The sequence below is a fragment of the Mesoplodon mirus genome (assembly GCF_964341445.2).
Source record: "Mesoplodon mirus genome assembly, chromosome: 1".
Taxonomy (NCBI): Eukaryota; Metazoa; Chordata; class Mammalia; order Artiodactyla; family Ziphiidae; genus Mesoplodon; species Mesoplodon mirus.
This window is the reverse complement of record NC_138976.1, coordinates 78,581,147-78,608,446: the sequence shown is the minus strand read 5'-3', so window position 1 is coordinate 78,608,446 and position 27,300 is coordinate 78,581,147. Positions and strand designations below refer to the sequence as shown.

The 27,300-nt window shown below is 40.2% G+C and overlaps 1 protein-coding gene across 6 annotated transcripts in view; it reads left to right on the top strand.

The window, feature by feature from the left end:
* The window catches only part of TRPM3 (transient receptor potential cation channel subfamily M member 3), a gene marked incomplete at its 5' end in the record, with an annotated part of 816,760 nt that overhangs the window by 686,813 nt on the left and 102,647 nt on the right, over positions 1-27,300 (top strand). For all 6 annotated transcript variants that reach the window (XM_082615532.1, XM_082615530.1, XM_082615528.1 and 3 more), the window contains one exon: positions 10,650-10,722. In XM_082615532.1, coding sequence (XP_082471658.1) covers positions 10,650-10,722 — 73 coding nt within the window. The remainder of the gene's footprint in view (positions 1-10,649; positions 10,723-27,300) is intronic.

Below are 27,300 nucleotides of genomic sequence, written 5' to 3'. Positions count from 1 at the left end.
TTTTAGGCAGCCTCCCTTTAATGTGTGGGGTTGTGTTCCTCTCTTGCTAGTTGTTTGGCATAGGTTGTTCAGCACTGTAGCTTGCTGGTCGTTGAGTGAAGCTGGGTGTTGGTGTTGAGATGGAGATCTCTGGGAGATTTTCTCTGTTTGATATTATGTGGAGCTGGGAGGTCTCTTGTGGACCAGTGTCCTGAAGTTGGCTCTCCCACCTCAGAGGCACAGCACTGACTTCTGGCTCCAGCACCAAGAGCCTTTCATCCATACGACTCAGAATTAAAGGGAGAAAAAGTAGAAAGAAAGAAAGAAAGAGGATAAAATAAAATAAAGTAAGATAAAATAAAATGAAATTATTAAAATAAAAAGTAATTATTAAGAAAAAAAATTTTTTAAGTAAATAAATAAATAAATAAATAAAATAAAAATTGAAAAAACGGACAGATAGAATCTTAGGACAGATGGTGAAAGCAAAGCTATACAGACAAAATCTCACACAGAAGCATACACATACACACTCACAAAAAGAGGAAAAGGGAAAAAAATAATAAATCTTGCTCTGAAAGTCCACCTCCTCAATTTGGGATGATTCGTTGTCTATTCAGGTATTCCATAGATGCAGGGTACATCAGGTTGATTATGGAGATTTAATCTGCTGTTCCTGAGGCTGCTGGTAGAGATTTCCCTTTCTCTTCTTCGTTCCCACAGCTCCCGGGGCTCAGCCTTGGATTTGGCCCCGCCTCTGCGTGTAGGTCGCCGGAGGGCATCTGTTCTTCGCTCAGACAGGACGGGGTTAAAGGAGCCACTGATTCAGGGGCTCTGGGTCACTCAGGCCAGGGGGAGGGAGGGGCACGATGTGGGGCGAGCCTGCGGTGGCAGAGGCCGGCATGACGTTGTAGCAGCGTGAGGTGCACCGTGCATTCTCCCGGCGAAGTTGTCCCTGGATCCCAGGACCCTGGCAGTGGCGGGCTGCACAGGCTCCCCGGAAGGGAGGTGTGGATAGTAACCTGTGCTCGCACACAGGCTTCTTGGTGGCAGCAACAGCACCCTTAGTGTCTCATGCCCGTCTGTGGGGTCCATGCTGATAGCCACGGCTCGCGCCCATCTTTGGAGCTCATTTAGGCGGTGCTCTGAATCCCCTCTCCTCGCGCACCCTGAAACAATGGTCTCTTGCCTCTTCGGCAGGTCCAGACTTTTTCCCGGACTCCCTCCCAGCTAGCCGTGGCACACTAGCCCCTTCAGGCTGTGCTCACACTGCCAACCCCAGTCCTCTCCCTGGGATCTGACCTCCAAAGCCTGAGCCTCAGCTCCCAGCCCCGCCCGCCCCGGCGGGCGAGCAGACAAGCCTCTCGGGCTAGTGACTGCCGACCGCCTTCCGCACCCCTTTTGCTGTGCTCTCCTCCACAGCTCCAAAGCTTCTCCCCTCCACCACCCGCAGTCTCCACCCGCGAAGGGGCTTCCTAGTGTGTGGAAACCTTTCCTCCTTTACAGCTCCCTCCCACTGGTGCAGGTCCCGTCCCTATTCTTTTTTCTCTGTTTATTCTTTTCTCTTTTGCCCTACCCAGGTACGTGGGGAGTTTCTTGCCTTTTGGGGGGTCTGAGGTCTTCTGCCAGCGTTCAGTAGGTGTTCTGTAGGAGTTGTTCCACGTGTAGATGTATTTCTGATGTATCTGCTAGTGTTGGAGGGTCCCCTGCAGAGGCGGGGGGTTGCTGTGGTTCACCGTAGGGACAAAGACCCTGGCAGCAGAAGTTCCGGGAAGTACTCCTTGCTGTGAGCCCTCCCAGAGGCTCTCCCTCTCTCTCTCCCTCTCTCTCTCTCTCTCTCTTTCTCTTTCTTTCTCTCTCTTTCTCTCTTTTTCTCCCTTCTCTTCTGAGCCGTGTGGCTGACAGGGTCTTGGTGCTCCAGCCGGGTGTCAGGCCTGTGCCTCTGAGGTGGGAGAGCCGAGTTCAGGACATTGGTCGACCAGAGACCTCCCGGCTCCATGTAATATCAAACAGCGAAAGCTCTCCCAGAGAACTCCATTTCAATGCTAAGACCCAGCTACACTCAGTGACCAGCAAGCTAGAGTGCTGGACACCCTATACCAAACAGCTAGCAAGACAGGAACACAACCACACCCATTAGCAGAGAGGTTGCCTAAAATCATAATAAGGTCACAGACACCCCAAAACACACCACCAGACGCAGTCCTTCCTACCAGAAAGACAAGATCCAGCCTCGTCCACCAGAACACAGGCACTAGTCCCCTCCACCAGGAAGCCTACACAACCCACTGAACCAACCTTAGCCACCGGGGGCAGACACCAAAAACAGGGGAACTGCGAACCTGCAGCCTGCAAAAAGGAGACCCCGAACACAGTAAGTTAAGCAAAATGAGAAGACAGAGAAACACACAGCAGATGAAGGAGCAAGGTAAAAACCCACCAGACCAAAGAAATGAGGAAATGGGCAGTCTATCTGAAAAAGAATTCAGAGTAATGATAGGAAAGATGATCCAAAATCTTGGAAATAGAATGGAGAAAATACAAGAAACAAGGTTTAACAGGGACCTAGAAGAACTAAAGACCAAACAAACAATAATGAACAACACAATAAATGAAATTAAAAGTTCCCTAGAGGGCTTCCCTGGTGACGCAGTGGTTGGGAGTCTGCCTGCCGATGCAGGGGACACGGGTTTGTGCCCCAGTCCGGGAGGATCCCACATGCCGTGGAGCGGCTGGGCCCTTGAGCCATGGCCACTGAGCCTGTGTGTCTGGAGCCTGTGCTCCACAATGGGAGAGACCACAACAGTGAGAGGCCCGCGTACCGCAAAAAAAAATAATAATAATAAATAAATAAATAAAAAAGTTCCCTAGAAAGGATCAATAGCAGAATAACTGAGGCAGAGGAACGGATAAGTGACGTGAAAGATAAAATAGTGGAAATAACTACTACAGAGCAGAATAAAGAAAAAAGAATGAAAGGAATTGAGGACAGTCTCAGAGACCTCAGGGACAACATTAAACACACCAACATTCAAATTATAGGGATCCCAGAAGAAGAAGAGAAAAAGGGACTGAGAAAATATTTGAAGAGATTATAGTTAAAAACTTCCCTAATATGGGAATGGAAATAGTTAATCAAGTCCAGGAAGCACAGGGAGTCCCATACAGGATAAATCCAAGGAGAAACATGCCAAGACACATTAATCAAACTATCAAAAATTAAATACAGGGCTTCCTGGTGGCGCAGTGGTTGAGAATCTGCCTGCTAATGCAGGGGACACGGGTTCGAGCCCTGGTCTGGGAAGATCCCACATGCCACGGAGCACCTAGGCCCATGAGCCACAAGTACTGAGCCTGCGTGTCTGGAGCCTATGCTCCGCAACGAGAGAGGCCGCGATAGTGAGAGGCCCGCGCACTACGATGAAGAGTGGCCCCCACTTACCACAACTAGAGAAAGCCCTCGCACAGAAACGAACACCCAACACAGCCAAAAATAAATTAATTTTAAAAAATTAAATACAAAGAAAAAAATATTTAAAGCAGCAAGGAAAAAATAACAAATAACATACAAGGGAATCCCCATAGGATTAACAGCTGATCTTTCAGCATAAACTCTGCAAGCCAGAAGGGAGTGGCAGGACATATTTAAACTGATGAAAGGAAGAAACCGACAACCAAGATTAGTCTACCGGACAAGGATGTTTTCAGATTCAACAGAGAAATTAAAACCTTAACAGACATGCAAAAGCTAAGAGAATTCAGCACCACCAAACCAGCTTTACAGCAAATGCTAAAGGAACTTCTCTAGGCAGGAAACACAAGAGAAGGAAAAGACTTACAATAGCAAACCCAAAACAACTAAGAAAATTGTAATAGGAACATACATATCGATAATTACGTTAAATGTAAATGGATTAAATGCTCCAACCAAAAGACACAGACTGACTGAGTCAGAAAACAAGACCCATATATATGCTGTGTACAAGAGACCCACTTCAGACCTAGGGACACATACAGACTGAAAGTGAGAGGATGGAGAAAGATATTCCATGCAAATGGAAATCAGAAGGAAGCTGGAGTAGCAATTCTTATTTCAGACAAAAGAGATTTTAGAATAAAGACTATTACAAAAGACAAAGAAGGACACTACGTAATTATCAAGGGATCAATCCAAGAAGAATATATAAAATTGTAAATATTTATGCAGCCAACATAGGAGCACCTCGATACATAAGGCAAATGCTGACAGCCATAAAAGGGGAAATTGACAGCAACACAATCATAGTAGGGGACTTTAACACCCCACTTTCACCAATGGAAACAGTAGGAAAGATCAATAAAACTATAAGCTGGTTCTTTGAGAAGATAAACAAAATTGATAAACCATTAGCCAGACTCATCAAGAAAAAAGGGAGAAGACTCAAATCAATAGAATTAGAAATTAAAAAGGAGTAACAACTGACACTTCAGAAATAAAAAGGATCATGAGAGGTTACTACAAACAGCTATATGCTAATAAAATGGAAGAAATGGACACAATCTTAGAAAAGCACAACTTTCTGAGAGTGAACCAGGAAGAAATAGAAAATATAAAGAGACCAGTCACAAGCACTGAAATTAAAACTGTGAGTCAGGATCTTCCAGCAAACAAAAGCCCAGGAGCAGATTGCTTCACAGGCAAATTCTATCAAACATTTAGGGAAGAGCTAACACCTGTCCTTCTCTATCTCTTCCAAAATATAGCAGAGGGAAGAACACTCCCAAACTCATTCTACGAGGCCACTATCACCCTGATATCAAAACCAAAGATGTTACAGAGAAGGAAAACTACAGGCCGATATCACTGATGAACATAGATGCAAAAATCCTGAACAAATTACTAGCAAACAGAATCCAAGAGTGCATTAAAAGGACCATACCCCACGATCAAGTGGCTTTTATCCCAGGAATGCAAGGATTCTTCCGTATATGCAAATCAATCAATGTGATACACCATGTTAACAAACTGAAGGATAAAAACCATATCATCATCTCAATAGATGCAGAAAAAGCTATCGACAAAATTCAACATCCATTTAAGATAAAAACCCTCCAGGAAGCAGGCATAGAGGGAACTTACCACAACATAATAAAGGCCATATATGACAAACCCACAGCCAACATTGTTCTCAATGGTGAAAAACTGAAATCATTTCCTCTAGTATCAGGAACAAGACTAGGTTGCCCACTCTCACCAATATTATTCAACATAGTTTTGCAAGTTTTAGCCATAGCAGTCAGAGAAGAAAGAGAAATAAAAGGAATCTAAATCGGAAAAGAAGAAGTAAAACTGTCACTGTTTGAAGATGACATGATACTATACATAGAGAATCCTAAAGATGCCACCAGAAAACTACTAGAGCTAATCAATGAATCTGGTAAAGCAGCAGGGTACACAATTAATGCACAGACATCTCTTGCATTCCTATACACTAATGATGAAAAATCTGAAAGTGAAATGAAGGAAACACTCCCATTTACCATTGCAACAAAAAGAAAAAAATACCTAGGAATAGACCTACCTAAGAGATAAAAGACCTGTATGCAGAAAACGATAAGACACTGATGAAAGAAATTAAAGATGATACAAACAGAGAGATATACCATGTTCTTGGATTGGAAGAATCACCATTGTGAAAACGACTGTACTACCCAAAGCAATCTACAGATTCAATGCAAACCCTATGAAACTACCAATGGCATTTTTCACAGAGCTAGAACAAAAAATTTCACTGTTTGTATGGAAACACAAAATACCCTGAATAGCCAAAGCAATCTTGAGAAAGAAAAACGGAGCTGGAGGAATCGGGCTCCCTGACTTCAGACTATACTACAAAGCTACAGTAATCAAGACACTATGGTACTGGCACAAAAACAGAAATACAGATCAATGGAACAGGATAGAAAGCCCAGAGATAAACCCATGCACATATGGTCACCTTATTTTTGATAAAGGAGACAAGAATATACAATGGCAAAAAGACAGCCTCTTCAATAAGTGGTGCTGGGAAAACTGGACAGCTACATGTAAAAGAATGAAATTAGAACACTCCCTAACACCATACACAAACATACACTCAAAATGGATTAAAGACCTAAATGTAAGGCCAGACACTATAAAGCTCTTAGAGGAAAACATAGGCAGAACACTCTATGACATACATCACAGAAAGATCCTTTTTGACCCACCTCCTAGAGTAGTGGAAATAAAAACAAAAATAAACAAGTGGGACTTAATGAAACTTAAAAGCTTTTGCACAGCAAAGGAAACTATAAACAAGACGAGGGCTTCCCTGGTGGCGTAGTGGTTAAGAATCTGCCTGCCAATGCAGGGGACATGGTTCGAGCCCTGATCCAGGAGGATCCCAAATGCCGTGGAGCAACTAAGCCCGTGTGCCACAACTACTGAGCCTGTGTTCTAGAGTCCACGAGCCACAACTATGGAAGCCTGCGTGCCACAACTACTGAGCCCAAATGCTTAGAGTCCATGCTTTGCAACAATAGAAGCCACCACAATGAGAAGCCCGCACACTGCAGCACAGGGAACCCCGCTTGCTGCAACTAGAGAAAGCCCGCTCACAGCAATGAAGACCCAAGGCAGCCAAAGATAATAAATTTTAAAAAGAAGAAGAAAAAGAAAAAACAAGACAAAAAGACAACCCTCAGAATGGGAGACAATATTTGCAAACGAATCAACGGACAAAGGAGTAATCTCCAAAATATATAAACAGCTCATGCAGCTCAATATTAAAAAAACAACCCAATCAAAACATGGGCAGAAGACCTAAATAGACATTTCTCCAAAGAAGACATACAGATGGCCAAGAGGCACATGAAAAGCTGCTCAACATCACTAATTATTAGAGAAATGCAAATCAAAACTACAGTGAGGTATCACCTCACACTGGTTAGAATGAGCATCATCAGAAAATCTACAAAAAACAAATGCTGGAGAGGGTGTGGAGGAAAGGGAACCCTCTTGCACTGTTGGTGGGAATGTAAATTGATTCAGCCACTATGGAGAAGAGTATGGAGGTTCCTTAAAAGAACTAAAAATAGAATTACCATATGACCCAGCAATCCCACTACTGGACCCAGAGAAAACTATAATTGAAAAAGACACATGTACCCCAATGTTCATTGCAGCACTATTTAAAATAGCCAGGTCATAGAAACAACCTAAATGCCCCTCGACAGATGAATGAATCAACAAGTTGTGGTACATATATACAATGGAATGTTACTCATCTATAAAAAGGAATGAAATTGGGTCATTTGTAGAAACGTGGATGGACCTGGAGACTGTCATACAGAGTGAAGTTAAGTCAGAAAGAAAAACAGATATCTTACATTAATGCATATATGTGGAATCTAGAAAAATGGAACAGATGAACTGATTTGCAAGGCAGAAATAGAGACACAGATGTAGAGAACAAACGTATGGACACCAAGGGGGGAGAGTGATGGGGGAGGGGGGATGAACTGGGAGATTGGGATTGACATGTATACACTAATATGTATAAAATAGATAACTAATAAAGTGCTGTATAAAAAATAAAATACAAATCAAAAAAGAACAGTAGGGGCTTCCCTGGTGGCGCAGTGGTTGAGAGTCCGCCTGCCGATGCAGGGGACACTGGTTCGTACCCGGTCCGGGAAGATCCCACATGCCGCGGAGCGGCTGGGCCTGTGAGCCATGGCCGCTGAGCCTGTGTGTCTGGAGCCTGTGCTCCACAACCAGAGAGGCCACAACAATGAAAGGCCCACATACTGAAAAAAAAAAAAAAAAAAAAGAACAGTAGATAAAGTATGTTATGATCATAAAAAAATAAAATGAAATGAAAACCTGATTCTTTGATATGACAATGATTTTGATGAAGTGAAAAAGAGGAATCAAAAAAGCTGCCATATAATGCTATACATAAAAGATTTTTAAAGTAATAAGAGAATTCTGTGTATAACTGTATACCAATAAATTTGAAAATCTAGATGAAATGTTTGATTACATAGGAGAATATATGAAATTTAGTCCAGGAGAAGCAGAAAATCTAAACTGATTAGTAACTGTTGAAAAATTTATAAAGGTGATCAGTGATCTATCCCTAAAAATGCTTCATCCTACTAAATCTGCCGGAAGGAGAATTCCTTTGTTACACTAACCGTTCTAGGGCATAAGTAAATTTTAAAAGATTCCCAATTCATACTGAAAAGTTAGTGCAACTCTAATACCAAAACTAGGCAAGAATGGTGACATGTACCAACCTCACTTACATAGTTGAAAAGATGCTAAATAAAATATTAGCAAATAATATTTTGCTAATTGCTGTTAAAGAATAATACATAAAAACCAAGGAATTTTATATCAATCTATCATACTCCAAAACTACTATTTCGATTCACATCCCCACCAAGAATAAGAACACCTGGTTTTCCGCATCTTTGCCAACACCAGGGGTGATAGAAGACGACTCTGGTTTTCTTCTTTGACTTCTCTTTGTTTCCTGAGAAAGACATATAAATTGAGTAATTGATATTTTTTACATTTTAATTTCAAATTAAAAAGTTTAGAGTAGGGCTTCCCTGGTGGCGTAGTGGTTGAGAGTCCGCCTGCCGATGCAGGGGACACGGGTTCATGCCCCTGTCCGGGAAGATCCCACATGCCACGGAGCGGCTGGGCCCGTGAGCCATGGCCGCTGAGCCTGTGCGTCCGAAGCCTGTGCTCCACAACGGGAGAGGCCACAGCAGTGAGAGGCCCGCGTACCACAAAAAAAAAAAAAAAAAAAAAGTTTAGAGTAGTGGAGACATAATATCTCAGGTCAACTCAAGGGAAAATTATGAAATAAATTTCATCTTTGGATCCTCCAGCCTCCCTTTGGTGCTTCCTCTCCCTCTTTCTAGGATCCTTAGGTCCTTCAGTCTAAGCACACCATAGGGATGGGGTGCCACAGACAGGTGGACAGCCATCCCCTCCACACCAGTTTTCCAGAAAATCTGTGAAGCCCCAGAATACAATGCTCTTTCAGGCTCCTGGACAAACAACAGCACACATAATCTGCATCTCCACCACCCCTACCCTGAAATCCAGCTCCACACTGTAAACCTTCCTTTCCCCTCCTCAAAGCTGTTCCTAAGAAAACTTGATAATCTTATATTTCAGGGTAAATTTATCTATTTGCTACCTCGGAAGAATTTGCATCTGAAATGGGATCTCTAATTAGGCAGTGAAATTTAGGCATCTGCAGAACAAGTAGGTCAGATGTTTAAGGAATTCTGTTTGATGCCTAATTTCTGAATTCTTCTAAAACAATGAGAGCTGTTACTCTGGTAGTCCGCAGCTTGCTACCAGCTCAGCACACGGTAATACCTTTCAAACCCTAGCCAGCCCTGGCTTAAAGAGTTGAAGATTTAGCCAAAATTCCACTTCTGCCCCTTGGTTCTTTCTCCAGTGGACCTGAAGTTTTCTTCCCAGTTAAGGCACTTCTATCTGAGTTCAGAACAGAGAACTGCCTCTCATCTCTGTTCTTGGTTCCAGTCACAGCTGTTCTTCTAACTTGATATTGACCATAAGCAAGTTAGTTTGTCTCTGGATAGTGGACTAGAGGATTTCTAAGGCAGTTGACAGTTTAACAGTCTGTAATTCTAGGTGCCTGTTCTCTTCATCATGGTGGCAAAACTTAGAACTATACATTAGCAAATCCTACAAAGTTTACTTCCTATGTGGTTAGAAACAGGGAAGTCCTATTATTTTCCCATTTTACAGATAAAGAAACTTGAAGTCAAAAGCAGTTGAGTACAGTAGTAATTCAACCAGTGTATATATTCAAATAACCTTTTGGCTTCCTTAAGTAGCTTCCATCTGACTTGGAAAAAAAATCTTCATTATCATTAAGCACGATGTGGGGACTTCATATTAATCCAACATGTATTAACCCTTCACTGCTACATCTGTACTCTCCTCCCCATCATTCATCCCCAGATAATACTTTTCTTCCCAGAATTAAGAGGAAAAAATGTTATTTTATTGTCTGCTTTTTCATTCTTACAACCTGGATACTGCTAAGTCATTCTCAAGAAGGTTTAAGGTTATTGAGAGGACTGAAGGATCTAGAGGCATCACAATATTGAAACCCTTGAATAACTTTTGCTGAGGAGAGAGTGTAGTGATGGCTATATTGCACACGTGCATATACACAAAAACACACACGGGCACACACACATGCATACATAGTAGGGCCACTTACCGAAGGGCATACTAACTAGCTATTTTTAAACACTTAATTTTTCAACTCATAGTTTAAATTATGGCTTACACATATTTGCAAATCTGGAAAGTTTTAATTCTAAAACTGAAATGGTAGAAGGGGACATTTTCTTTGGTCTCTGGTTTCAGAGATTGTAACCATAATCAATGAATTATCTAAGTTGGTTTCTGTTTGGAAGCTACTGAGGCATCTCCCTCTTAATGAGTTGCAGACCCCTCTAATTGAATTCTTGCTATGCATGCTTTTCCTGTGGTTAAGAATCTACCTTATAGATATTAAGGTAGTCTGTGTTCAAATATGGTCTCATTGATTTAATTTCTCTTGAGAGAAAAAATGCATTGCTAATGGTCACCTTGTCTCAAATTTCAGATTACGGTATTTCGGATGGGATCAGAAGGACACCAGGACATTGATTTAGCCATCCTGACAGCTTTGCTTAAAGGTAAAGAGTTTCTACGTCAAGAGAGTGCAAAACTAATTTAAATGGATTAACACAGTAACCTTATGTCTCCTAAGAGTGGATATAATTCCAAATGATACCATGACACATCCAATTATTGATAACATAAGGGCCTCTATTGTAAGGCATTCTTAATGCTATTAAATTCCCCTATAATAGACCTGTTACAGTGTGACTCAATTTCATAAAATTTAGGTGTACTACAATTCATCCGTGTCCACTGAATCATAAAAATATATGAATTAAAAGGCTAATGTAGGGCTTCCCTGGGGTCGCAGTGGTTGAGAGTCCACCTGCCGATGCAGGGGACACGGGTTCGTGCCCCGGTCCGGGAAGATCCCACATGCCGTGGAGCGGCTGTGCCCGTGAGCCATGGCCGCTGAGCCTGCGCGTCCGGAGCCTGTGCTCCGCAACGGGAGAGGCCACAGTGGTGAGAGGCCCGTGTACAGCAAAAAAGAAAAAAAAAATACCACTGGGGAATCTAAGTAAGACATGTAATGAATACAGAACTAACAGAAAACAATTTGTAGGAAATCAAATGTCCTATGGACTTATACAATCATTTCAGAGATAATTACCATTTTATTTTATATAGTCCACTTCTCCAGACATAATTAATGCTATCAGTAATTAATAAACTAATTAATTACTTACCTATTCTTAAGCAGAGGAAGAAGAACTCTTTTTAAGATATGTATTTGTTAGTTTGTTCAAACTATAAAGAAGAAAGTTTAAAATAAAAATTCAAATGCCAAAAGAAATAGTCAATATGTTCTAACTTCAGAAAAAATTTCTAGTAAGAATGCTATTGATTAGATTAGATCATACAAAAAAATGAAAATCACTGTTTTCAGAGTCATTTTCCTTTAAAACTGTATCTTTAAAAAAAATCCTAAATTTGAAATAAAAGTGGGTAAAATCTAATGTTTTTAAACTACTTCTGAATGCATGCCCCTCCAACTCTATTAACTAGAAAATGCAGAATTATTGTCACAAACTAGTACTGATATCAATACACAATTAATATTGCTAAATAACTCATTTTTAAATGGCTTAATTAATCCTTGATAAAACAAAAATTTTGACATATATTCTAAAGTAGTTTCTGTCCAATAATTCTCTGCACCAGATACATTTCATAAGTAACTAACACCCTAGAAAGTTTACTGAGAAGCTGTCTTTGCTTAAACTTGGATGATTAATGAATAGGTTTTATGGGAATTTACTGTGGCTCTGCTTTGAAAATTAAAAAATTATTTCTAATTATGTGTTCCATCTTTCCCACCCTTTTTTCTGTGTGTAGGCAGCTTAATACAACACATGCATGATTGCTTTCTTTTTAATACTGTTTTTTTAAACCCAGAACTGTTTAGATAGCTTTATTAAGGCCAAAAAAGACATTCATGTTGACACTTTCATCGTTTATATACAATGCAAAGTTATTAAATATTATGCAATGGAAATAGATGAAATTTTGTCCCAGAGATATCTCCAAAGTCAAAATGTGTGGCATATTTATTTTAAGTTTAAAAGGGCATAGGGGGTAAATTGTGGGAGAACAGTGAAATATTTCAGGTAGAGATGAAATTCACCCAGTATTTTTTACAGTGTAGATTCTTAACAAAAGTATTGTTAAGCCCTTCTCTGTATGAGACCAGTTTTAATCTTCCTTGTGTCCTTTGACTGTAAATCAGGCTCCCCCGAATGCACTTGTTTCCTGATGGTTCATTTTACCTCTTTAGCCAAATCTTTAACTTAGATGTCACGGAGCAGATTGACCATGAGCATTAGAACCTTAGCATGGGCCCCCCAGACGTATGTCTGCTACTGGCCTCTTATTATTACTTCATCCCAAAGCCACCCTGAAGCCACAATACCCTCTTGCACCTTGCTACTCCCTTGCATTTTACAAACTTGGAAATTGAGGCTAAAGAGTCTAAAAGACATTCAAGATCATTAGGCAAATCAGTGGCAGAGCCAAGCCTTAAACTCAGGTCTCCTCACTTCTATTGTTTTCTTTACAAACATGTATGAGTCTTTGGGGCATCCAGGATTTCTTGGCTCTACACTGCCACAGAGATTTCAGGCATTTGCCCCTTTGACTCCAGGGGTATCCGAGTGATAACAGATCAGGACATCTACTTCCTTAAAACTCTCAGAACACTTACCAGGGCCCTCAGCTGCCAGATGATCTTAGCTGCATGCACAATATCTTAATGATGAAACTAGAATGCCCACAATTTAACCTAATGTAATGGAAGAAAAAGTATAGTCTGACACTTGTTTTATTTTTAAAGATTAGACCTCTGGTGAAATATTGACTTAACCAGGAATTTTTTTAGTTACATGTGACAGAAACACAGTTCAACCTGGTTCAAACAAAAAGAAATAAAATGGTTCACATAGCCAGGAAGTCTGAGGGTAAAATGAGTTCAGGCAGAGTAGCATGCAGGACTCAAATGGTGTCATCAGGGTCTATACTCCATTTCCTAGACATTAATCTGTACACTTGTTATGCAAAACAGCGATCAGTAATGCCAAGCTCACATCCAATCCACTGAGCAAACCCCAATTCAAAAGAGCCATCTTTCCTCGTACTTACAATGAGAAGTCCCAGGGAGCATTTGGATTTGCTTGCCTTGGTTCAGTGCCCATCCCAGAATTCATCACCGTGGCAAATAAGATAGGAGAATCCCTATAAGCATGAAATACAAGATGGGATCAGCTTCATCTGAGTCTCAGAGTTAGAGATTCCCAACAACACAAAAAAGAGGTTCTGTAGGCAGAAAGTAGAGGACGAAAGAGTGCTGAGAAGACCAAAAGCAACTAAAAAACGTATACGTCTCTGCAGCTGTGTTAAAAGAAGTACTGAGGGTCAAAGAGTGTCAGATTTACCTCACATGCAAGCACCTTATGCACCCCAGTGGAATAAATTCTTCACTCAGTAGACAAAAATGGGAACTAGGTCAAATGAATACTAATCAGGGTTCAGACATTCTCCCGAGGCATTCTCATGCAGTTCACTTCAGGTAGACCTAAGTATGCAATTTATGAATGTTATTTACTATATATTGTTATTTATTACTATAATCATTATAACCTTTTCAATTTTAATTGTCTGTACTTGATTATTTCTGCCAAAAATTTTAAAGGAGATTACATTCTTAACACTTTTTCCCCAAGACCAAAGTCTATCCCTTAGGAAAAAATGACTCTGGGAAGACCAAATCGTCCCAGGCTTTCCCCACTAGACACCATCCACTCCATCCTCCACTACCACCCCAACCCCTCAGAATAGTACTTACCACAGTGAGACCACCAGTAAAGGGCCTTATAATGGTAAGAATTACAGCCATACTCAAAGCATCGCTACTCCCTGATTGAACAAATTGCTTTACTTCATTGAAGCTTGGTTTCCCAATCTGTAAAATTGAGATAATTATCATACCTCACTTACAGTCATTGTAACAATTGTAGTTAATAATGTAAGTAAAGCACTTAACAGTGCTGGAAAGTTAAGCACTGTTTAACCTGGAAAGTTGTGAAGCTTGTGAAGACATCATCACTGCAGACTGCCCAGCAGTGCTGCAGAATTATACCTCTTCTTCCTTGACTTGGCTGAGAGCAATGAATCAGCCATTAGTTAAATCAGTTATTGAATATTCTGAATTACATAACCATGCAGATTGGTAAGAGCATGATTCCAAAATGAATAGTTTACATTAATAACAAAAGTAATAGTGATAACAATAGTAAAACATGTAACAATAACAACGAATATGGCACTTGCTATAGTACAAGCATTAACTAATTTAATTCTCACACTACTACAGTGGGGCAGGTACTATCAGTATTAGCCATTTTACACTTGAGGAAACTGAGGCACAAGCAGGCTGCCTTGGCCAAGGTCACACAGCTAGAAATTGATGGAGTCTGGACGTGAACTCAAGTTATTTGAGTCCAGAACACTTGCTCTGCATCCTAAGCCTCTATGGCCAGGATCAGATATTAAAGACTACCCCCATTTTTTAATGTGTTCTGAACAATAAATGGTGGCTAAACTTTCCTTGATGTATAAAAAAAATACAGATTCCTAGTTAAATATGGTCCACTGAATACGTGGATCTACTATTATTAGTGTCCACTGAATCCCTCTAAAACAGGAGTAAATGGTTATTTATTAAAAGCATTGGAGCAGAACAATATTTTGTATTGGAGCAGAAACAATACTTTGTGTTCACCACACTGATTTCTCTTCTTGCACACTGAAGATTAAATATCCTAGCCTTCCTTCGAGAGAGGTTGGGACCATGTGACTGTGCTTCAACCAAAGGGATATGATCAGAAGTGGTGTAAGCCATTTCTAGACCTGGAAGATGAAAAGCCAATGTAAGAATGGAAAATAACACGCCAAAGAAAACTGCATACTAAGCTGATACCAAGCTGACTTACACTTCAAAATGCTCAAAAGGCCCAGAAAAAGTGGGGCACACAGAGCCTTTTTAAAGAAGTAGCCAGAATGCCATATCCACTCCCCTAGACTCCCCTACACTCCAAAACCCTGTCCAATCAAAAAGCAAAGATTTAGGGCTTCCCTGGTGGCGCAGTGGTTGGGAGTCCGCCTGCCGATGCAGGGGACACGGGTTCGTGCCCCGGTCTGGGAAGATCCCACATGCCGCGGAGCGGCTGGGCCCGTGGGCCATGGCCGCTGGGCCTGTGCGTCCGGAGCCTGTGCTCCGCAGCAGGAGAGGCCACAACAGTGAGAGGCCCGCATACCGCCAAAAAAAAAAAAGAGGGTAAAACATATTATGTGCACCAGGAGACACCAGGTGCAAGGTGAGGGCTAGGCTATAGAAGTGACAATAGGGGTGCTAAATAAATTAATAGATATCAGATGCTAAGACGCCAACCCTTTGCCATCCACTTGGTTCCCAGAATGCTGGTGGCTGGGGTCTCATCCTCCAGTGAGGAGACTGGAAGATCCTTTTTTGTAAAACCACTCCTAACACCCATTGGCAACTCTGACCTATATGTAAGCCCTTGATAATTTAGGGACCTCAGTACTTAATTCTGAGAATTACTGTTCTCAGTAATTACTGAGAATTACTGTTTCACTATACAGTTGGTATTCTGTGTGGTAATTGTTCTCCATCCAGGAGTGTCTTCATGGCAATGGCATTATTAACCTGATAAAATGATTAAAATATTATTATTAACCTGGTAAATTTATTGTCAGGAACGTGTAAGACACTCAGAATATTTGCACAGTGCTTTAATTTAACAAAACAATTTTTTCATCTGTTATTCTATTTAATCCTCAGTCCCTTGAGGGAGATATTGTTGACCTTGTTTTACATGAAGAAACTCGCTCTTGGGAGGATAAGTAACATTTCCAAGCCCCCCAGGTAATATCAGGGATAAACAGCCTAATCGCTGGGATACCTACTATAAGGCATTATCTTAAGTGCTGCGAAGTCTTCAAAGTCTTAAAATATGGTAGAGTACACACCCCAATGTAAAATGTAAACAAAATGCTAAAAAAGTACAAATGAAAGAGACTGCTGTGTTCAGGGGAAGTTTTATTATAGAGGCAGCATTTGAAATTCGCCTCTGCAGTTCAGAATACTAAGCCTATTATATTGAATAAACAGCCTAGAGAAATCCAAAATAAATAGTATGCCAATTATTTTTTCAGAGGAATTTAAAATCAAGAAGAAGATACTTGTTTGTTTGTTTTCTTTTTCAAATTATTTTCCTATTTAGGTTATCACAGAATATTGAGCAGCGTTCCCTGTGCTATACAGTAGGTCCCCGTTGGCAACCTATTTTAAATATAGTAGTGTGTACATGTCAATGCCAAACTACCATCCATACCCCCCGCCCTTCCCCTGTGGCAACCACAAGTTTGCTCTCCAAGTCTGTGAGTCTGTAAGAAGAAGATACTTTAAAAAAAATCTTATTAAGACTGAAAATCAGAGCCTCCAAATAAACAGGATATAAGAATGTCCAAACAGGGTTTCTTTTGTCTGTACAGGTGTGCATCATTTTATCCAATCAGTGCCTTCCTTAAAATGTATTTGTAAATTGTATCTTTTGAACTGTATCATACTTTAGACACACTTGTAAATTCCTAATTAAGGAAAGAATAAGCCCTTTTGCAAAAGAGAATCCTTTTACAAAAATATCACCTAAGTCACTGTTCTGTAAGTATTCATTTTTACAATATTGTTACCAAAAGTGGGGTCAGGCTGCTTGTCCCTCTGAAGCCGATAAAGAGGCAAGGCATGTGGAAAGGAAGTTTGCTTTATTTCAGAGGCCAGCAACTGTGGGGCAGGGTGGAGTCGTGCCCAAAGGCCCGCTCCCTGCAACTGACAATCAGGGGGCAAGAGTTCTTACGGGCGGAGGGAGGGGGCCACATGTAGAAACAGCACAGTCAGCTCTGCCAGTCCTCTTGAAGTTGGTCATGCTGTGGTCTGATCAGTGTCATCTTGATGTTTTCAGTAAAGTTAGTCTTCAGTTCCTGGTCAGTTTGTTTCCATTTCTTTGAGCCCAGTTCTCAGAATTGTGGCAACTTACATCATGGCTACAGTCTGGTCATCATGTAGTTCACTTCTTACACCTGGTGGGGGTTTCAATATCTACAAAACAGCTCACAGTACACGGCTCAGAATATTATTTATAGCCCTTGGGGAGGAACTAAAGGTCCTTGACTTTGCTTAATGACTAAACTTTTTTTTTAAATAAATTTATTTATTTACTTTTGGCTACTTTGGGTCTTTGTTGCTGTGCGTGGGCTTTCTCTAGTTGCGGCAAGTGGTGTCTACTCTTTGTGGTGGCGTGCAGGCTTCTCATTGCGGTGGCTAGTCTTTGTTGTGGAACACAGGCTCTAGGCACGTGGGCTTCAGTAGTTGTGGCATGCGGGCTCAGTATTTGTGGCTCACGGGCTCTAGAGCGCAGGCTCAGTAGTTGTGGCACATGGGCTTAGTTGCTCCGCGGCATGTGGGATCTTCCCAGACCAGGGCTCGAACCCGTGTCCCCTGCATTGGCAGGCGGATTCTTAACCACTGCGCTACCAAGGAAGTCCCTTAATGACTAAACTTTTATTATTTTGTCCTGTTTGACTGTTTTCCTTTGCTTCTGCATTTTCTCACTTCTCTGATTAAATTTACTCCTTTTTTTTTTTTTTTTTTTTTTTTGCTGTACGCGGGCCTCTCACTGCTGTGGCCTCTCCCATTGCGAAGCACAGGCTCCGGACGCACAGGCTCAGCGGCCATGGCTCACGGGCCCAGCCGCTCCGCGGCATATGGGATCCTCCCAGACCGGGGCACGAACCCGTATCCCCTGCATCGGCAGGCGGACTCTCAACCACTGCGCCACCAGGGAGGCCCTAAATTTATTCTTTGACTAAAGTTTTTCTACAGACGAAAGGCAGGCAGTGGCCATGGTGGGGAAAGGACCATAGGGTCCTGCTCCATTTCAGCATGAGACTTTCAAATGGAGAACTCCTATTTATGACTATCAGGAAGGGGTGGCAGTAGAGGTGGGATAATTGAAATGAATGGAGCTGGTAGGGTAGAGTGGTTGGAGCCCAATTTCAGACCAATCTTTTCTGTTCCAAAGGAAATGAAGAACACTGAATTCATTTTGGGTCACTTCAAAAACTGGCATAGACTCTTAGGTAGTCTTCTAAGGACTCGATCCAAAATAAGAGACTCAATAATAGAATCCAAAGGAGGACTCAGGAGATTACATATATATTTATTTTATTTATATTTATATTTATTTTATATATGTGTGTGTGTGTGTATATATGTATATATATATATATATATATATATTTTTTTTTTTTTCCCTTTGAGAGTAGAAACTTTGGTTCAACCTTGTTTTCCCCAGGGCCTAAAAGAAAGGCTGATGGAGAATTGGAATTCAATAAAAATCTGTTGAGTAAATGAAAACAGCTGGGGATCCAGCTCTCTTCTCTAAAGTCAGCCCTTAGAGGCAGTGAAATGAAGACATCAAGAATTTCAGCAAGGAGTGGGAGGTGGGGGTAGGTGAAATGGGTGAATGTGGTCAAAAGGTACAAACTTCCAGTTATAAGTAAGTTCTTGGGAGGTAATGTATAGCATGGTGACTGAAAGTTGCTAATAGAATAGATCTTAAAAGTTCTCATCACAAGTAAAAAATTTGTAACTATGTGAGGTCATAGATGTTAACAAAATTTATATTGTACACCTAAAACTAGTACAACATTTTATGTCAATTATATCTCAGTAAAACTGGGGGAAGATGTTTTTAATAAATAAATAAAACCTCAAGCCCAAATGGCTTGACTAATAATAATAATAATAACAATAATAATACTTAAAGAAGCTGAAATGTGAATTTTAAGTAACATTTTACCATCAATTTTGGACCTAATCATAGGGCATTAGAGAATATTCTGGCTTACTTCATTAATGCAATGTGGGTTATTTTGTGATAAAGGAAGCAAAAACCTGTTTGCCTACTTCCCTTTTTGTTGTAGGTATGATGTTCTAAATTTCTATGAATCAGAAAAAAGAAAAGTTCAGCTCTTAAAACCAGATTGCCTGAGTTTGAATCTCATCTCTGAACCTCTTAGCCATCTCACCTTGGACAAGTTTCTGTGCCTCGGTTTCCTCATCTGTAAAATGAGGATAATGGCACCTCAGAGCTTGTTGTGAGAATTCAATATGTTAACACTTAGAAACAGTGCCTGGCACAAGCTAAGCATGAAAGAAATATTAATTGTTATTATCTTTCTTATTTACTAAAGATAAACCAAGAAAGAAAACTCCATCTCCCCACAAAGGGCTCTTTCACTCAGCTGTCTGGGTTTTCTCTTACAAGCCAAATCCGAATTTCTTCAGCTAAAGTTAATCCAATTTTTCCTGATTCCTTTTACCTTTCTCCTGGGAGTCTACCTGAAGTTATTTTTACCAAGAGGAGATAGTTATCATTCAAGGCAAGAAAATAGAGCAAAGAATAATTATCCACAGACCTCACATACTTTATATGTGTGTGTGTTTCAAGCCTTTAATTTGTTTTTTCTCAACATAGCAGCTGCATTCCTAAGAGAGGCTCACAAGGCTAGGTCATGTCTCTGCTCTGAGAGATAACTGAAGGTGTTTCCTAGCAACCAAGTCACATGGCAGGGCCTTTCAACTACTTTCCTTCCACCTTTGTGGTTTTCATGTAGGTAAAGAATCTGAAGTCTTTAAATGAATGGATGGATGGGTTTTCACTGACTTACTGCATTTAGTTGCAAAACTTACCAGTAAAGTAAATTGATAGAAATGAATAGAATTCCTGGGAAGAATATTTAATCCAGACAAGATTCTTTAGATAAGACAAGGAAAGGCCCAAAGATCCCAGCAAGAAGAAATGTTCCTCAATTAATATAGGGATGGGCGGCATCATCCTGTATATCACAGAATCAATGCACTACTAAGACCTTGCAAGGTCAGTACCTCCTGCCCTCTCCCGCCACCACCCAGTCCATCAACTATCCATGCTTAAAACTCTCCAGGTCAAATGACTCACCCAACATTTTTATTTGGAAACTCTCCCAAAGAGAGTCCACAGCTCTATTTACAACCCATTGAAGTGTTTAGTGACCCTCAGGGTAATAAAAAACAAAACAAAACATAACTTTCCCTAATAGTGATGCTCAAGTCCCTAAATAAATATTGCCTGCAACACGTACCCATTGGTGCCATGACGTCTTTGGGATGCCTTACCTCAAGTGGGCTCTAACTGTGCTCCAAAACTGCTTCATTCTTTAAGCCTCAGCCTCAGACACATTTTCCATGTTCCTTCCTTCTCTTCAAGTCCCCACTTCCTCTCACTCCCAGCAGATGGTATCCCCTCTTACTTAACTTACAATATTTAGGTTCATCTAAGCTCCCTTCTTTTCCTCTCATGAATATGTTTCTTCACTCAGCCTCATTGCTTTTCCTCCTCTCCCTGAAGACCTCTCTTTGCTAAAACCAACTACTCCCTGGCGTCCATTCTCCAGGATCTCAACCATCACGCACTTGCTCTTTCCTTTTACATTTTCAATGCCTCCCTCACCAGTGGCTTTTTCCTTTCTGCTATAAACACGCTCCGGGTACTTGTCACCTAAGAAGACCTGGCTCCTCTCCACCAGGACACTGAAGGAAGCATCCTACTTTTCTCATCTTAACCATCAAACGCTGAAAGGTAGCCTGCCTTTCTACCAGCATTCCTCACCCTCCACTCACTCTAAATTCTTGACTTACTTACTCTGCAAATTCTTGCATTCCATATTCTATCCCAGCCAATTTATTCACACAGCTTTCAGTGACTTGATGATGTCATCTTTATCCTCTTCTTACTGCAACTCTTTTTTATTTTGAGGGAAGGCCTCAATTTAAAGCCTAGTTCTACAAGTTAATCCACCTCTCTGAGCCTCTATTTTCTTTTCTTTTTCTTAAATTTTATAGTTGCTTTATTTAACAAAATTTATGCCAACTTTTCTATCTATATACATACGTGTTTCAAAATCAGAGCAGCAGACACACAATTTGTTAACACAGGACTTATAATAATGCTTAAAACATGTTACACAATGTTTTGTTTTCTGCTCATACTGACATTGACAGATTCAAAATTATTCCATAGGCTGAGCAGCATCATGTCTTCATTTTCTTGGGTGGTTTATATGGTATGTCCTAAAGAAAGAGGGATGGAATTTTTGAGGGTTAATACCTTGTGTTCAGTTTAGTTCAACCAATAGTTCTTGACCCATAAGAGGAGCTCACAAAGTGTTTTGGACTGGGGATAAAAATTTGAATAAAATAGAATCTATTTGAGTATACTTTAAAAAGCTTTTTTCACTGTCATATCATAAATATAACAAGGTCATCTTGTTTCTGATCCCCCAAAGTAAGAAAATCTATTTTAAAAAATAAGTTAAAAATGATTTTAATAGTAAGTACTATGAATAACATTTAGTGAGTAGAGATCCTTCAGAATCAAGGTAAGAAAGAGTAGACAAATACTCAACACAGTTCTGCCCCTGCCTTCTCCAATTTTGTTGGAAATATGTTCGTTTCATGACATGAAGATACATGTTCACAAGATGTTTTCTAAAGTTCTTTATATGGGGAAGACAGCCATTTTCTGCTTTCTCTTTTTTTTTTACAACTTCCAGGAGCCCTCTTAATTCCTTAAAAAGTAAGTACTATAGTTCTGAAAATCTCAAAAAGCTTAGCTACATATTCTACTCACAAAATCTCTGAGCCTCCGTTTTCTGATCTGCAAACTGGGCATAAAGATATTCACTGTACAGATCTTTGTGAGCATTAAATGAGATAATACATGTAAAATGCCTAGCATGTAATTGTGTGTATGACGGCAATTATTTTTATTTTTCATTGGTGTCAGAGATACTGAATATTCTGCCGTTCTGACTACTCCTTTGTTTCTTTCATTAAACCCTCTTACTTCTTCACTCTGCCTCTGTCAAACTTTAAAAGTACCATAACTTTAAACAGCACATCTGCATGAATAACCTCCAGACTCACCTCCAACCCTAGCTTCCCTCCCTGCTCCCTTTTCTAATTGCCTACTGGATAACTCCCTTGGTAGTCAAATTCAATCAAATTAATTATCATAAAAATAAATATAAATAAATGAAAATAAATTCTTTGCCCAAAAAGCTAATTTCTACCATTTATGTTCATATAATAGCCATCCTTTTGGCTATCGAGGTTCAGAGCCTTCATCAAGTTCTTCCTCCCTTTGTTCGAGCAAATTCTTGCTAATTCTGGGCATTTTTACCACCATAATTTCCTTTATGTCTATCCCTTCTTTTCCCTCCTTGCTCAGTCAGCATCATTAGGCCTTCAGGACTTTTGATCTGAATTATTGCAATGGCCTCTTAAGGGATCTTCCTGCTTCTTGTTGAACATATTCCTGTCCATCTTCTATGCTTCAGTTAGAGGAATACTACTAGTGCAAAGATCTGATCAAAACACTCTTCTACCTACAAAATCCTTCAGGACTTCCAGTATAGACATGGCAACAAATTTATCATTATCTTCCTAGAAAGCTTCAAAAACCAATAATGAAAAAGGAAGACAACAGCAAACAAACTCCATTTTTGGTAAACTAGGAAAAATTCCAAAATATTTGTGTATGTGGGACATCTGTAGGAGGAAAGGGTGAAAGCTGAGGACAGAGAAACCAGCAGTGACAGTCCTCAGAAAGCACCAACAAAAATGTAATTCCTAAATGTGAGGAACACCCTAAGGTACAAAGTTCTCTCCTTTGTCTGGAACAGCGTGTGCAAGAACAAGAGGGAGTTGGATGGTGGCAGGAGACCCTCCTGTTCCTGACTTAGTACATATAAGTAGAGGAGGTGAGCCACGTATGGAATTATTCAGATAAGCCATGTTTGCAGGAGAGAGTTTTCCTTCATGGTAGCTGGGAAGAAAACCTTCCAGCTGTGAGTAATAACTGGCCTGGAATGCTACCCTGGGCCCATTATAATCCAACTCACTAAATGATAAACAATAAAAAAGGAATTAGCATACAGATTTATTCTAAGAAAAAAATAACAAAAGAGCAAAATGTATTCACAGAAGACTAATACTCTATAAAAATGTTTCCAGGGAACAGATGAACATTATGAGTAAATACTTTACCATGAACTTTAAAAAATTAAATGTCAATGAAGCACTTATCTATGAAGAAATACTTCAGAGTTGGAATACCAAAACTCACGTAAGAGTAGGTGAGGCAGCAAGAGGAGATAAAATGTGAATAGCACTCAGGAATAAAGTAAAGGGGGAAAAAATAAAATTATCACAGAATTGCAGAAGAAATGGAAAATGGTACAAGATCAAATACACATTGTGAAAAACCCAGCGCAGGACACAAAGAATAGAAATGAGGAAAATATTCATAGAAGATAGAAAAGAGATCCAACATAAACATACTTGGTGACTCCAAAGAAGACGACCAAAATAACAGATCAGAACAAATATTTTGAAATATAATTACATAATTTAAAAATATAATTTAAGAATTTTTTTATTCAAAATTTTTAAAACTTTGACCTGGATATTGAAAGGGCCACATTATGCTAGGAAAAAAATGGATTCAGAATCCTCAACACCCACACTTAAAATCTTAGTAAAGTTACTGAACGTCAAAGAAAAATAAAAGATACTTTGGGCCACCAGAAAAAGTAATCAAGTCTTTTATGAGGTGAAAATCAAGCTGGCCTCAGACCTTCTTACAATAACATTCAATTCCAGGAGTCCATAGAGGAATAGATTTTATATTGAACCAATGTCATTCAACTGCAATGACTACTGAAAAAGCAAAACAAAACAGTTTAAAACAGTCTAGAACTCTGGCAGTATTGTTCCCTTAAGTTCTTCTTGAAAAAAACTATTGGAGAATTCAAGCTACCAACCCAGAGATGCTTGGTTGGTAAAATCACTAATTGTGAGCATTGATACTAGAATCTAATAGAACTAAGATTAAAAATAAAAATGGGAATTTGAGTAACAGAACAGAATGTAAATGTTACTTGCCATTTACATAACAACAACAAAAATTAACAGGAGGAAAAAGGGTGAAGGTAAAGTTGGTAGGCTTTTTGCCCATTATTATATCTATGCCTTTTGCCTAAGGAACATAATTTGAGACACAATTCAAGTATTAGTAAAAGAAATATAAGTGTATTTGACAGCACAGAGTAAAACACTAAAAATACAATCTTATATTCTAAAATTGAATGGTGGAGGAAAGGAAAAGGAGAAAGGGTACATGCACTAATTTTATCATGATTGCAATAGAAAACTAATTAATGCTTGCTGTCTAGAGAAACATAATTAGGAGCCCACCCAGACCAACTGAATCAGAATCACCATTCAAACAAGATCCCTGGGTAAATCATATGCACATTAAAGTTTGAGAATTGGTACCATAACAAATTACCACAAACTTAGTGGCTTAAAATAACAAAAATTTACTCATAATTCTGGAGGCCAGAAGTCTAAAATTAAGGTGTTAGCAGTGTTATATTCCTTCTAGAGGCTTCAGAGGAGAATCATGTCCTTGCCGTTTTCAGCTTCCACAGGCTGCCTACATTCCTTGACTTGTGGCTCTTACCTTGCATCAATCCACCCTGTTGCTTTCATTTTCACATGTCCTACTACTACTTTGATCCCCCTATGTTCCTCTTCTAAGGAGTCTTGTGATTACATTGCATAAGGCCCATCAGATAATCCAGGACAATCTCCCCATTTCAAAATCTTAATTACAGCAACAAAATTTTTCTGCCATATAAAGTAACAGCTTCACTGGTTCCCAGGATCAGGACGTTGACATCTTTGAGAGATGGGGGCATCACTCAGCCTACAACAAACTCCATTTGTTCAAGTCTCCCTCATCCTTCCTCATCTCTCAGAAAATTCTACTTCCTCCTTAAAATTGCTCTGACTTAACTGACAGGAAGTGCTCTAGACTTATTTGTATAGCTTTTACAGAACTTACCACTTTGTTCTTTGATACAGAGATTTGTATACTTGTCATATCTCTCCTTTTATTCCATTCCACCTCCATTCTTATTAGATCATAATTTCCTTGAGGGAAGAGTTAGGAGACATGCTTCCATTCCCGTACTCTGCTGACAGTGCACACACTGATTTCATCAAGGACTTCTTTGTTCTGTTTTTTTTTGTTTCTTTTTTTTTGCGGTACGCGGGCCTCTCACCGTCGTGGCCTCTCCCGTTGCGGAGCACAGGCTCCGGATGCGCAGACTCAGCAGCCATGGCTCACAGACCCAGGCGCTCCACGGCATGTGGGATCTTCCCGGACCGGGGCACGAACCCGCGTTCCCTGCATCGGCAGGCGGACTCTCAACCTCTGCGCCACCAGGGAAGCCCCATCAAGGGCTTCTTAATTGCCAAATCCAGTGCACACTTTTAGGTTCATTTATTCATTCAACAAATAGTTATTAAACACCTATTATGTGCCAAGCACTGTTTTGGACTCTTAATACAACAGTGAATAAAGAAGACTCAGTCCCTGACCTCTTGCAGTTTACATTTTGGTGAAGGAAGTAAGTAATAAACTAATAGATGCATAAGCTGGTGCTCAGTAATGAGAAGAGTTGTGAAGAAGGAAGACTAGTCTTTTCACTTGCTCTCTTTGCAGAATTTGCCCTATTGACCATCCCCTCTTTCTTGAGAACCTCTCTTTCCATAGTTTAGGACACCATGATCTCCAGTTCTCTTCCTGTCTCTCTGTTTTTTTGTGTGTGTGTGTGTGCTTTCTTTCTAAACATTTGCTTTACTTTCATACTTTTTAAGTATTGGTTTTTTAGTTACCCATCTTCTGCTCTCTTCTTCTTGTCACCTTCATGCTAATGTTTCCCAAATCTGTATCTCCAGGCCTCACCCCTCCCTGCCACAGACCTCAATATCTAGTGGCCTCTGGTCATTCCCACCTGGACATATCACAGGCATTTAAGCTCAACATCTTAAAGAATGAAATTTTTCTGCCCCCAAATGCTCGTTTTATCTTGCATTGCCAATCTCAGTTGGGTTCCCAAGCTGGAGACAGGGGATCACATTTGACTTCCCTTTCTCTCTCGCTCCCCACTTTAAATCTTACCCAAGGCTGTCAATTTTGCTTTCTAAATATCCCTCCATCAAAGCTGCTTCTTCAGGTTCTCATTATCCCTTTCCTGGAATGCTGCAAAACTTTCCTAACTGCTTCTCCAGTCCACTGCTCTTCCAATCCATCCTTCACACTGCTCTAGTGATTTTCCTAAGTCATAAATCTGACTGCGTTGTTTCTGAGACAGAGTCCTCCAGTGGTTTCTCCATGACTTCAGGATAAAACAAAACTCCTCCACATCATTTATGAGTCTTTCCATTCTAGCTTCATCTCTCTCTGCTTCTAACTCACAATATACCCCAAGCATTGAATCTTCAGTGTCTTCCCATGAATTTTCCAAATTCACTGAGTTATTTAACTCCCCAATCTTTGCATACATGATTCCCTTTGCTAGAACACTTTTATTCCTCTCATTTGTCTAGTGAACTAATCCCTTAAAACCAAGTGTGGCCATTACTTATGCAGGGAAGATTACCTGCAGAAAGAGGAAATAATAAAACCATATTTTAATGTCTTATACCTACTTGTTTTCATTTCTATGTCAGGACCTTTGCACTTGATGTTTCCTCTTCCCAGAATGTTTTCCCCCCAGTTCTTCACATGATGGCTTTTTCTAATCATTTAGGTCTTGGTTCAAGTGTTACTCTCGGGCAGGTCTCCTGTTCACTCATTTTAACAGAGCAGCTCCACCACCCTGATCATTATCAGTACCATCCTTAGACCTGTGCTTTCAAGGGCCTTCTCCATGGCCACCTGGGATCCTGCACCAGCTAGGGCTGTAGTACCATATGGTGGGCAGGGCAGGGACTGAGCTGACACCAGGACCTGCATAGACCCCAGACCCATTTCAATACTTCAGGGCATTTTTGAAACTTCTGTTTC